We start from the raw sequence: 12,001 nt of genomic DNA, 5'->3' as shown, positions 1-12,001 counted from the left end.
AATGAAAGCTGAAATTCTGATCTATTGTCTCATATTCATCTTTTGAATTCAAACCCAAATGTCTTCAGTTTTATTTATGTGTTCTTCATATAATCTGAAGTTGAGATATGCCCTCCCAATCCCACTTCCACCCTTAGGGCCCCCTAAATCATTGAGGGTCTAAGTACCAGTAGGTACCAGTAACACAATACAGTGAGCAACAAGACAGAAAAGAAGATATAGAGAAATTACATCTCTGATGAAAAATCCAGCTCAGTCTGACCAGCTACCAGCTGCCATAGCACAGGCCGAGCTGGTCAGACTGATAGATCATGTAAGTGCTGGTAGAAAGAAAACAGTTTCTGAATTACCGCCACTAATGCTAATAAAACACAGTAAGGCAATTAATAAAAATTAAACATGCATTGATGAATTTAGTCAAATAATTAGGAAGCTGGAAAATAACTTGCTAGTTGCAAAAGATGGTCTACCAGTTTGACCAGCTCAGCCTGTTTTTTGCACGCACACACGCACACACACGCAACTATATGATTTGTGCCCAGGTGAGCTGGGGTGATTACTGAAGAAGCATTTCCTGATAGCTTTTTATTAAAGAAGACTTTCCTACATAATCACTCATGATGCAATTGCCACTTGAGTGTGAGGCTGCTCATAAAAAGCCGTAGACATTTGCCTTTTTTTTTTTTTTGTTTACATTGCTACACATGGAGCAGAAAGGAACAATCCATGTAAAATTTTCATCATTTGTCATCTGAGTTGCTGGAAACCGCTTTCAATGGCATTAAGAAGGTAAGTATGCCTTATTAAATTAGCATGTTGCTTTATATTTAAATTTGGCATCAGCCTATGTTTAGACATTTCATTGCACACAAATATGCCTTCAAGTGGGATGCACCGATCAGCCATAACATTAAAACCTCCTGCCTTATATCTTTCACCGGTTCACCGGTTGTCCTTTCTTGGACTACTTTTGGTAGGTACTAACCACTGCATACCAGGAACACTCCACAAGACCTGCCGTTTTGGAGATGCTCTGACCCGGTCGTCTAGCCATCACAATTTGGCCCTTGTCAAAGTCGCTCAGATCCATACACTTGCCCATTTTTCCTGCTTCCAACATCAACTCGAATCTAAGATGCACTATTTGTTGGTTTGCTCACACATTCAAAAATATGGTTTGCTCACACAGAGCACAGAGCTGAATATCTCTGTTGGGCTTATCAAAAATACTCATTTAATTAATTTAAACAACATGATCCTTGTGCATGTTTTTTTCCATCCTTAAATGATCCTTCTCCATCATTATTAAAAGAAAATCCTCCTGGAAAATCAGTGAAATGCTGCTTAAATGACAAGTGTATCCAGCTTTATAGAAGATTCTGATAGTGTGTCCAGTGAACTTTTCTGATCTTTAAGGAATGTAACAAACCCAAAAACTTAAGTAAACCTGATAAAATGTGATTATATGGTTATTGTTATCAACTGTAAATAACACTTTGATGTGGGAAAGATTTGAGATTTGGGAACGTTTCACACGGCTTCTGGTTCAGCAGTCAAATAATGTTATATAATTAAAAAAACGGTTATCCAGTGTTTCCAGGGCAGTGTGATAGGGTTCACATAAAGAAAAAAAAAAGAAAAAAACCTTCTGGTACAGACTGTCCACCTCCGGTTTAAATCCAAATACAAAAACAGATGTTTTGAACACTAAACAAATACAGATGCAAGTACAGATAATAGCATTGTATTGCACCCTTAAATTAAACACCTTTGTTAGTGAGTTAACAATTATAGTGTTCCATGTCTGTTCTTCTAAAAAAAATTATCTACAATGACCTACAGATACACTGGTTATGAAGCTAGTGAAATTTTTATACTTGTCACGAGGAGTGATTAAATATGTATAAATGAGGGACTCAAAGGTGTCCACTAATGCACAGCTTTGTGTGTCCACTAATGCACAGCTTTGTGTGTCCACTAATGCACAGCTTTGTGTGTCCACTAATGCACAGCTTTGTGTGTCCACTAATGCACATCTTGTGGAGGAGCTCATGTGTACATATATAAAAATGTAGCTCATGTGAACATATATAAAAATAATATTTGCTAATACCAGTGCAAAACAAAAAACACTGATCTAGAGTGATGTTGAAAGAAATGCTGTTTTTTTTTTTTTTTTTACTTTGGGAGAAGTGATCGATGGGTTTTGGTGTTAACACAAAAAAGTCACATTTTTAATTGTTATCAAGAGTGCAAAACAGTTGGTGTGCATCATTCTCCATGGTCATGCTGTTGCAAACATGTACACCTGTCTTAGCTACAGTAGTCAGGCAGCAGAGACAGCGACAACAGCAGACAATGCTTTTATTTAAAAGAACTCGTAATAGCAAACAAATCCAAACCATGAGGCACAGATCAAAAATACAAACCAGGCAATGAGTCAGACAATGAGCAAACAGAGCATCCAAGAGCAAGGCATGAATCAAAAACCTATGAAGCAAGCAAGGGTCAAAAGCAGTAATGACAAACATGAACTAAAGGCTTGGTACATCAGGGGAAAACTCAGAACCGAACGAATAGTGAGGGTGCATATATTGCGTGTGTGCAATCAGTAATCGGGTCTCTGTAAACATGACATTGAAGGTGGTGTGTGGGTGCTGTAGTCCAGAGTGTCCGTATTTGTATGCGGAGGTGCATTGTGGGAAATGGAGTTCAGTTACAACAGTCCATTAAAAAGTTATTAGCACCAAAAAGACAAATGTTAGACATGTTTAGAAGTAAGCTTATATAACTTATGCAGAAATTTGGGTGAGCCGTACCTTCTGATATATTTATAACCACAAAGATTCAACTGTAGCCAAACATTTAATAACATATTTGTAAAAATGTGATGCATCAATTAATGGATGGAATGGTGAGAGGTTTGGCTGCATAATGACAGACTGGCATTCAGACATCCAAAGGTGTGTGTGTGTGTGTGTGTGTGTGAGGCCAAACAGGTTCATAATTTGACCTTGTTAGGGTTGCCTTGTTTGGTTTCTAGGTTAGGCAAACACTCATTGTGATATTTTTCAAGCCTTCTCTACCATTTCACATTTGTTCATGGAGGAATAATGGACTTGTAGTTTCTCAGATTATTGTTTCTCAGACCTGTCGCAGTGCTTTGATACTTTTTAAACCTTAATGACACCTGCCTTTTTTTTAAAATTTAGTAGCAGTTTAGCTTCATAATTTTTTTTTGGTATTCAATTTGTATTTCCCGTATGCAATAATTTTTTAATTATGATGTGTAGTAGTTGTAAATTGTACATAATGTCTTAATAATCTACCAGTTATGTATAAAACAAAGTGCTACTGTTCTACAGTCATTGTATGTTGAGTGGAGGGGGCAGTTTGACTCACTCCTGCCAGTGTGGGATTATCTTTGCATGTGTTCGGGGTAGGTTTTATTTCTGCAGTAGCAACGCTATGGACTGCAAGAGGATCTTAAGGCTGCTGGTTGCCTTCCTGGTTGTGCTCGCTGGAGCAAAGCTGTTTTTCCACAGGTGAGTGTATTAATCTGAAGTTAAGAATAAGGAAGAATAAGAATAACATAATGTCACACATTAATGTTTTAATAGTTTGAACTGCAAAATAATGGCTTAGTCACTTTCTGATCTCTGCGATACATGTTATACAAAACTAAAAATATTCAGTATTATTTGCAATTTATTTGTTAAACTATCTTTAAATTCTCAGCAGTGTTTCTCAACCAGTGCTTGTCCAAACATGAACCTTTGCACTGTTGGTTCCAACCACGTTTGCTATTTTGATTATCCGTTTACAGTCGAAGAACAGAAATTGGAGAATACGCAAACATCAAGAAGTATGTCACAATGCCAGGTCACTTCTGGCTGCCAGAGCGTACAGCTGGACGCAGCAACTTGCTTGTGCCACCAACCCGTAAAAAGAATAAGGAGAAGTCAGGGGACCAGAAGACTGCCATTCATCCAAAGCTGGAAGTAAAAAGCTCAGTAAAATTCCCAGTGAAAATGTACACAGGCCCTCTCCGTGTAGTACACTTAGATCTTAAGGGTGCTGCACCCAAAGTCAGTTATTTTCAGCAGGTGAGGGTGCATTTGTAAAACTCAGAAATGTTGTACTTACTATGAATTCAGTTAAGTAGTCTGGTTACTTTGTGGCTTCCATCAATTGCAGATCTTTCCACTAATCTCCAGTCTTGGTGCTGATGGGATTTTGGTGGAGTATGAGGATATGTTTCCCTATGAAGGGGACCTTGAAGTTCTCAGGTCACCTTTTGCATACAGGTGAGCTCGCTCTTCTACACTTTATTAGTTACTAATGATGATGTTAATAGCTCATACTGTATGTTGATTAAGAAAGTATCAGTCAGCCCAGTGGCGTAGCCAGGAATTAATTTCTGAAAGGAGATGAGGAAATATACTAAATAAAAATTATTATGTGACAATAAAATATTATTTGACATTGAATAAGATTTTGCACAGTAATTGCACTGTAATAATAATAAAAGATACATATAATCAGCCGTGCTGTGTATGTTGTGTTATCCATCCAAAAATAAGCATTTGGAGCTGGAAAATATTTCAGGAGAGGTTCAAACCCAAAATTCGCCCCTCTAGCCATGCCACTGATTCAGCCCTATTTCATTTGCCATCTTAACATTACAGTACACTATTCAGTCTACACAAGGCATTCAAACTAAAGTAGATATTCTAATCATAATTGTTATCTCTATTCATTTATTTGTCTTTTTATTCTACTCATCTAATTTGTGCTTGGTATAATGTCTGGGTCAATACAACTTCCAAAATAAATTCTTCCTAAGTAATATTTTTCTTGGCGAATAAAAACTGTGACTCTGATTAACTGAAACAGCGTGGATGAAATAGAAGAAATTAAGAACCTGGCCAGCCTCTACAATCTTGAGCTGATACCCCTAGTGCAGGTGTTTGGACATCTAGAGGTAAGTGAAGGTATTTGCAAATATTTTAACAACACCAGTACTTATTGTAGAGATGTGCATTGGGACTGGGATCCCATGGGACCCAACAAAAACATCACAGGAACGGGCAGTTTTTAATGTTGTGCAGACAGGCACGAAAGAAATGTCACGTTTGTTAACAAGGTAACACATTGGATGCGGCGGATTGCTCGCTCACAGATGTAGATTTATAAACTTCATTAACTGCTTTAGTTTAAATTACTAATTGGTTTATATTTTGTTCAGTAATTTCATTACTGCAGATTGGGACCTGCAAAGATAACTATGGGAGCGGATGAGATTGGTCAGAATTTCTTTGGGAGTGATGGGAGTGGGATTTTGAAAAAGTCCCATGCACACCTCTACTTTGTTGTCTTAGGTCTCTTGAATATTTTTTCCCAGAAAGCAACCAAAAAACTCAATATTCTAAAGCCAATACTCTAATCCCAGTTGCTTACAAATAGGTAAGATTACAAAAGAATTCTCCTTCTTCTCCTATGTAGTTTGTGCTAAAACATGGACAATTTTTTAACTTGAGAGAAGTGGCCGACTTTCCAAACAGCCTGAACCCTCTGGTTCCTGGTAGCTTAAAACTGGTTAAAGAAATGCTAACTCAGGTCCTGAAGAAGCACCCGCAGGCACGATGGTTTCATATTGGAGCTGATGAGGTTTGTCCTAATTTTGTAACTTGAACAATCAGTTAATTATTAGATATTTGATGAATAAATAATTAGGCATTATTTGCACTGAACATTCAGGTTTATGGACTTGGTGAGAGTGCGGACTCGAAAAAGTGGATGAAGCAAAATAATGGAAGCGTAGCAGCACTCTTCCTCAGCCATGTGACAAAGGTCTGCCACATCCTGGCTGAACTGAAGCCTGGAATAAAGCCTATATTTTGGGAAGACATGCTCAGGAAGATCAGTGCCACCTTACTCAAAGGTATGCCATGAGAAGGTTACAAACATAATAGCACAGCTAATTTAATTACTAAATCTAGACAATTCTGCAAAATGGACCTAACATGTGGAAACTTCAGGTTCAATGTGTAGAAGCTGAATTTCAGGCTTAACTGCAATTTGAACAGACGGCAAACTTAAATACTATGGACATACATGAATAATTTACTGCTATTTATTTATTTATTTATTTATTTATTTATTTACTGCTAACCATGTCACATTCTCAAGTATTAAGTTCTCTCTTATTTTTTATTAGTGAAATAAATAAAAAAAAAATTTTTTTTCTATTATCTAGAATCCGGCTTGTCAAGTCTCGCATCCCCTATGATATGGAAATATAATGCAAACATGAATTTGGTCCAGATAGGTAAGATCTTAACATTATTAAATCTAGATATGTTGGGCTATTTTTAAAAAGGCATCAGTTGAATGACAAAAAAACAAAACAATTTATTTATAGGAGAACTGCTATCTAACTACCAACAGGCCGGATTTCAGAATGTGTGGTTTGCAAGTGCATTTAAAGGAGCTTCAGGCATTGACCAGAGATGGACACCACTCAATCACCACTTAGAGAATCACCTAGCCTGGCTTAAAGTCATGGCCTCCATGTCTAAATACCCCTCTATAAAATTAGATGGCATTGTTTTAACAGGCTGGCAAAGGTTTGTGTACTTATTTGATTGATAATCTAAATTATAAGTTATATTTTCTGGCCAATTTTACAGTTAGAGATCAACTGCTTCTATATATATATATATATATATATATATATATATATATATATATATATATATATATATATATATATATATATATTTTTTTTTTTTTTTTTTTCTGGCCAATCTCATATATATCCTTTATACCACAGTGCTGTTCTCAAATCTGATTGGTCAGAAGTGGCTGATTAATTTAATAGCATGGCTCTGGCAACAACAAATCACCGTTTTATTTTAATGTGTACATTCTAATACGTTATTGTTTCTATAGTAACAGCTCATTCACAGGGACTTGAATATGTTCCACAATAATCTATGGCTAATAATAAATGGAACAAAAGACATGTCTTTTTACAAAAATATAGTGTCTAACCATTGACATAGTGAAGATTTTTATTAGGAGATGTTTACTTAACATATATGGAAGGAGTCTCCAGTGTCCGTGCTATGTAACGGTCGGGGTTTCTGCCACAGACATTAGGGAATGATTGTTTGTCGCTACTATAATGTAAAAGATTACAAGAAATTATAAACTGTAGTTGTCAACAACTCGCTGTGGTATAAGAGGAATAAAACACTTTAGGACATGCTGTTTTATTCCTTGCTTAATTAACCCATATGTAACCTTTAACATCAGTATTATAAGACAATGTACGAATTTAAGTTACCAAGCCTACTCTATGGAATGTAAATGTTTCAGATATGAGCATCACACAGTGCTATGTGAACTGCTTCCTGTGGCCATCCCATCTCTGGCCATTTGTCTAGAGACTCTAAAATATGGTGAGTACTGAAAAGCAAAATAAGACATAAAGTGAAAGAACAGAATAACACCTGTAGACAACTGTTTCTCCCTATTGTCTATGTTTTCACACAGGTTCATTTAATCGTACAGCTGAAACTGAGGTACAAAGACATTTGGGCTGTAAAGTTGACCTAAAAGCTAATAGCTGGTATAAAATATTGTTTTCTCTCTCTCTCTCTTTTTTTTACTACATATATCTATATGAGTATGTAGTAGGAATGATATTATAAACAGGACATAATACTGATTACACCTGCCTGTGATATGTGTCTTTATGTCCTCCAGTCAAGGTAATGGGTCATTTGCAGGCTCTCAAGTTTATTACATGGTTCAAAAAATCCACAATGAACTTCGGAAATCCACTGAAGAAATGACTCAAAACTAGTGAGTGCCTTTGCAAAATATTAACATTTTATAGCTTGTTAAGTTAACCAAGACTAAACCATTACTAAATCAGTCAGTATGGTTATATGCATCACCAACCACTGTTTTTCCATGTTGTTTGCACTGAATATAACTTTTCATCATACTACTGTGTGTTTCTAAAAATTATGTATGTTTGATTCCATGCACAGTCACCTGAGAGGATCATTTGGTCCTTACCAGAGAAAATACAACTTTGCCAATCCGCGGAATATTGGATATTTTAAGGGTGTACTAATCAAGTAGGTTTGTTTATCTTCATAGTCTTTAATACTTGCTTAAAATTATCTGCCTATTTTAGTTACCTACCTTTGAATGAGAAGTGGGCAATATGATATACTGATGTCACGATAAATTCCATCCCAATACTCCTTTCTGAGAGTGCGTATCATGCAGTACCAGCTGCATAGTTCATAAAAGTAACATGCAAATTGAGTCTGAGTCACATCATGAGTGCGAGCTGAGTCCAGAATCCCAAGCTGCAGCATCTGAGTCTAGTTTAAGACTTAATGCACTTTGAGTGTTAGATGAGTGACAGAACAGCATAAGTTTAGGTGACAGTGGAAAAGTATAAAGAGTTAACTTGTATCTAACATAATCCATTTCGGAAAACTACTCTCCTGATTGGCAATACATAAACTTTTAACATTCATATGACGTGCATGTTTGTGAACACTGAAGAGACGAATGGCAAACGGTATGATTATACGTAATATGTATTCATAAGAAATATTTATTATAATTATTTGACCTCCTGTGCCACCATTTGCTCATTTACTTTTTCTGCAGGGAATTATTTGGGGAAAAGGTAGAAACAAGGAAATTCACTTAAATAGTCTTCTTGTATGCAAAGGTAAATTCATGATAATGATTAAAACGTTTGAAGTAAAATTCTAACTAACACATGTCTGGGTGTACAAAAATATCTTCTGAGATGTTTTTTTTTTCTGAAAAGATTACTCATTATTTGGTTATCTGCACACCTGATGCAGCCCCATCAAGAACCACAAGGCTTAAATATTTAAATAAATCAAAGGGAAAAGCTATCTCATACTGAGTTCCTTTATCTATTTGTTTAATTATTGCTAATTTCCTGACCAATGATTTGTTGTTAAGACCATTAAAAGCTTAATATTTTGCCATTTGGGGCTTGGCCCTTTTTTTTTTTTTTTTGCCTAGGAGTGTATTTTTTTATGTATTTTTCTTTTAATCTAACCACAACAGTAACATAAATAGATTTGGCAAGAAAACATCTTAAGACAATACAAGTACCTAGCAAGATAGCTCAGTTCTTTTAAGTTTAAATAAATATTCATTTTAGGATTACAGATAAAATACTTCTATTTTAGTGGGAAATAGGAAAGAAGCTAAATCGTAATTAACTCACAGACTGAAACGTAAAGTATTTCTGCTTGATTTAACTAATGTAGTACAGTTACCTGTATTAGCTTGTTAAAACTTATCTTGGTGTGTTTTTAAAAGGCAGAAGTCAGATGTAGTGTTTCCTGTGTTCTTTGTCCTGATGATATGTCGGTTGTCTGTTCTTTTTATGCAGCTGCTTCCTTTTTATCTTTTATTTCAATGTTTCCTATCCAAAGGGAACAGCAGACATGGACATTTGGCAGAACAAAGCCAGCATCTGTTTGTAATAAATGGATAGCATCATCCGAAACCCATTTTAGGGTGTGTTCAAGGAAAGCTGACTGAATAATAATTTCTGGAATAGATAAATAGGATTTGACAATAACTGCTATTTTTTCCACATGCAATCTTAAATACTTAATTTAAAGCTCAGTAAATAAGGAGTCCATGTTGATTCGTGCACCATAAGCTTTGAAGTCTGAATGGAGTCAGTAAAGTACAGAGTTGAATTCAACTCAAGTCCCCATCTAAATACCTGATTTGATATTAATAGCTATCTTTGTTTCATAAGACATTGTTAAATGCCTTTTTGTAACATGAGATTTTGTTGATTTTATACATGACTACATGTACACTGCAAAATTCTTTTCTCAGCATGTCCTAGCCAGGAAGCTGGGGTCAGAGAGCAGTACCCCTGAAGTAGTTAAGGGTCAAAGGCCTTGTGTGTGTCAAAGGCCTCAGTGCTGTGCTGGGATTTGAACACTCAACCGTCCCATCAATAGCTCATAGCCTTAAACACTGAATCATTACTGCCCACATAAATGTTACATTTGAAACAAGTCTTATTAAACAACAAGGTTTTCTACTGCTCTGATTGCTTTTTATGCAAGAACCTCAGCAAAAATAAATATCAAGATTTAAATGTATTGTGTATTGTGAAAATATCTTCAGTTATTGTGATGATATTTTTACCATATTGCCCACTCCTGTACTGAAATCGGTTCTGTACTGTAAACAAGAAATTGTTAAACATTATTCTTGAGTTTTCTTTACAGATTTTATTTACACCACTAGCTTATGTCTTGACATTAAATGAATAATTAATTAGTTAAATGTACAGTTAGTTTTGTATTGTTTTTGGAAGTTTCTTTGTACAGCTACTGTACTTCTTACTTCTTTAACCTTGGCACCCATTTTGTTAACTTATCAAGTTCCACATTTAAAATAATATGACATACAGATTTAACCGTAAAATAGCTTAAAAACCACTATCTGCCAGTGAACAGCAAACAAAACCAGTGTATAAGTTAGGTCATTTCTCTCCTGTTTGTTCTTGTTAGGTTGATGAATGAGTGGGATCACTTTATGGAGATGTTCAGGATGGAGATGCTGGTCGTCTACTTCCCAGACACTGTGGAGGAGTGGATGGAGGAGAACGTTAACCAATACATGGATAAACTCCATAGTCTGGCCAAAGACGTAGAACACATTGTTAAACTTAAAGGACAACCAAAGAGCCTTAAAACTGTATGATATTATGATGATATATGATGGATGTTAAAAATATCTGACCCCCTTAGGAGGCTGAAAAAAATAAGGGTATTTTCTCCATGTTGCTAAACTCCATGTTGCTGTTACCAGGAAAATGATATGGGATTTATATTGATATGATATGATATGATATGATATATGATATGATATGGGTGAATATTTGGTTGTGTGTAATTGATGTGAGGACCTTTTTTTCATTATGTTTCATGTTTCATTGATGTATTGCACTTAACATTGCACTTTCTGTTTTGCATTGTCTCTTTAAAAAAACTGGAAGAGAGTTTTAAAAGTATAATGGGGTTTCTATGTTTTCACTGACTTTGTACAATAAATATGATAGGGGCTCATTTAGACTTTAAATGTTTATTATATAACTTATAAGTTTATTATAGCTTTCTGCTATTATAAGCCTACATCCAGTTCTGGTGGTTTAAGAATGATACTGCAATGTTTTCTTATAATAGTATACAAAAATATCATTGATGCACTGGTCTGTTAATTGACACCATCTTTATGAGTTGGTGAGCATGGTCAAAAGAGTGGGCCATTATTTTACATTATTTATAACATTAACAAATATTAGAAATCCTTAGAATTGTCTGATTTTCTCACATGTTGTTCAGTTGTGTTTGAAGTACAGGGTGGGCTCATGTAGCTACCAGTAGTATTTGAGCGGTGAACATTGGTTAATAATAATTATACATAAACAGGTCAACTTAAGGGCTTTGACATTCACTTAAATTTCCTTTCTTTTTCATTTGATACAGCTGTTAATGCTGAAATACATTTTTGTAATACATAATGATGCAGGTTCAATAATTAGATTACATACAGGATGGGCTAATGTACCTACCAGCAGTATTTAAGCAGTGAATGTTGGTTAATAATGATAAATAAACAGGTCAAGGGCTTTAACATTCATTACATTTACATTCTTTTTCTTTTAATGCGGCTGTTAACACTGAAACATATCATTATGTATTCGGTGTTGTTCTAACAATTCCTAGAGAACATTGTTAGTAGCTTAGTATATCCTAGCGAACAGAGAGCAGAATGGAATAACTGAGCTACTGAATTTTCAGGCAAATTATGATCAAAGCTCAGTAACAAAAAAATCCTAGTAGTCTAACTCTAGTTTTGATATAACTAAAAGACCAAAAAAGACCTTGTGGGTTGT

General features: G+C 35.3%; 1 protein-coding gene across 2 annotated transcripts; it reads left to right on the top strand.

Moving 5' to 3' along the window:
- The first annotated feature begins 565 nt into the window (after window positions 1-565).
- Window positions 566-11,171, top strand: zgc:113333 (beta-N-acetylhexosaminidase). Of its 2 annotated transcripts, XM_026916825.3 has the most exons (14): window positions 566-789; window positions 3,444-3,545; window positions 3,827-4,106; window positions 4,198-4,307; window positions 4,897-4,984; window positions 5,506-5,670; window positions 5,761-5,944; window positions 6,260-6,331; window positions 6,425-6,629; window positions 7,384-7,466; window positions 7,561-7,636; window positions 7,774-7,872; window positions 8,064-8,153; window positions 10,614-11,171. In XM_026916825.3, exons 1-14 carry the CDS (start codon window positions 776-778, stop codon window positions 10,804-10,806), a joined length of 1,761 nt encoding a protein of 586 aa, XP_026772626.3. In that variant the 5' UTR covers window positions 566-775; the 3' UTR covers window positions 10,807-11,171. The 2 variants fall into 2 exon arrangements, with proteins under 2 accessions (XP_026772626.3, XP_026772625.3); XM_026916824.3 differs by lacking the exon at window positions 566-789 and having other exon boundaries at window positions 1,163-3,545.
- The last annotated feature ends 830 nt before the right edge of the window (window positions 11,172-12,001 follow it).

The sequence above is a fragment of the Pangasianodon hypophthalmus genome, chromosome 13 (genome assembly GCF_027358585.1).
Source record: "Pangasianodon hypophthalmus isolate fPanHyp1 chromosome 13, fPanHyp1.pri, whole genome shotgun sequence".
Lineage (NCBI taxonomy): Eukaryota > Metazoa > Chordata > Actinopteri > Siluriformes > Pangasiidae > Pangasianodon > Pangasianodon hypophthalmus.
Note: the sequence above shows the minus strand (reverse complement) of the source record. Positions and strands in the feature narration are given on the sequence as shown.

Bases quoted from the DNA above. Each gene is read 5' to 3' on its own strand.
- zgc:113333 (XM_026916824.3), top strand. From the start codon at position 3,373: ATGTTGAGTGGAGGGGGCAGTTTGACTCACTCCTGCCAGTGTGGGATT. The intron at 4,107-4,197 runs GTGAGGGTGCAT...CATCAATTGCAG, and splicing joins AAGTCAGTTATTTTCAGCAG to ATCTTTCCACTAATCTCCAG. The intron at 5,671-5,760 runs GTTTGTCCTAAT...CTGAACATTCAG, and splicing joins TTCATATTGGAGCTGATGAG to GTTTATGGACTTGGTGAGAG.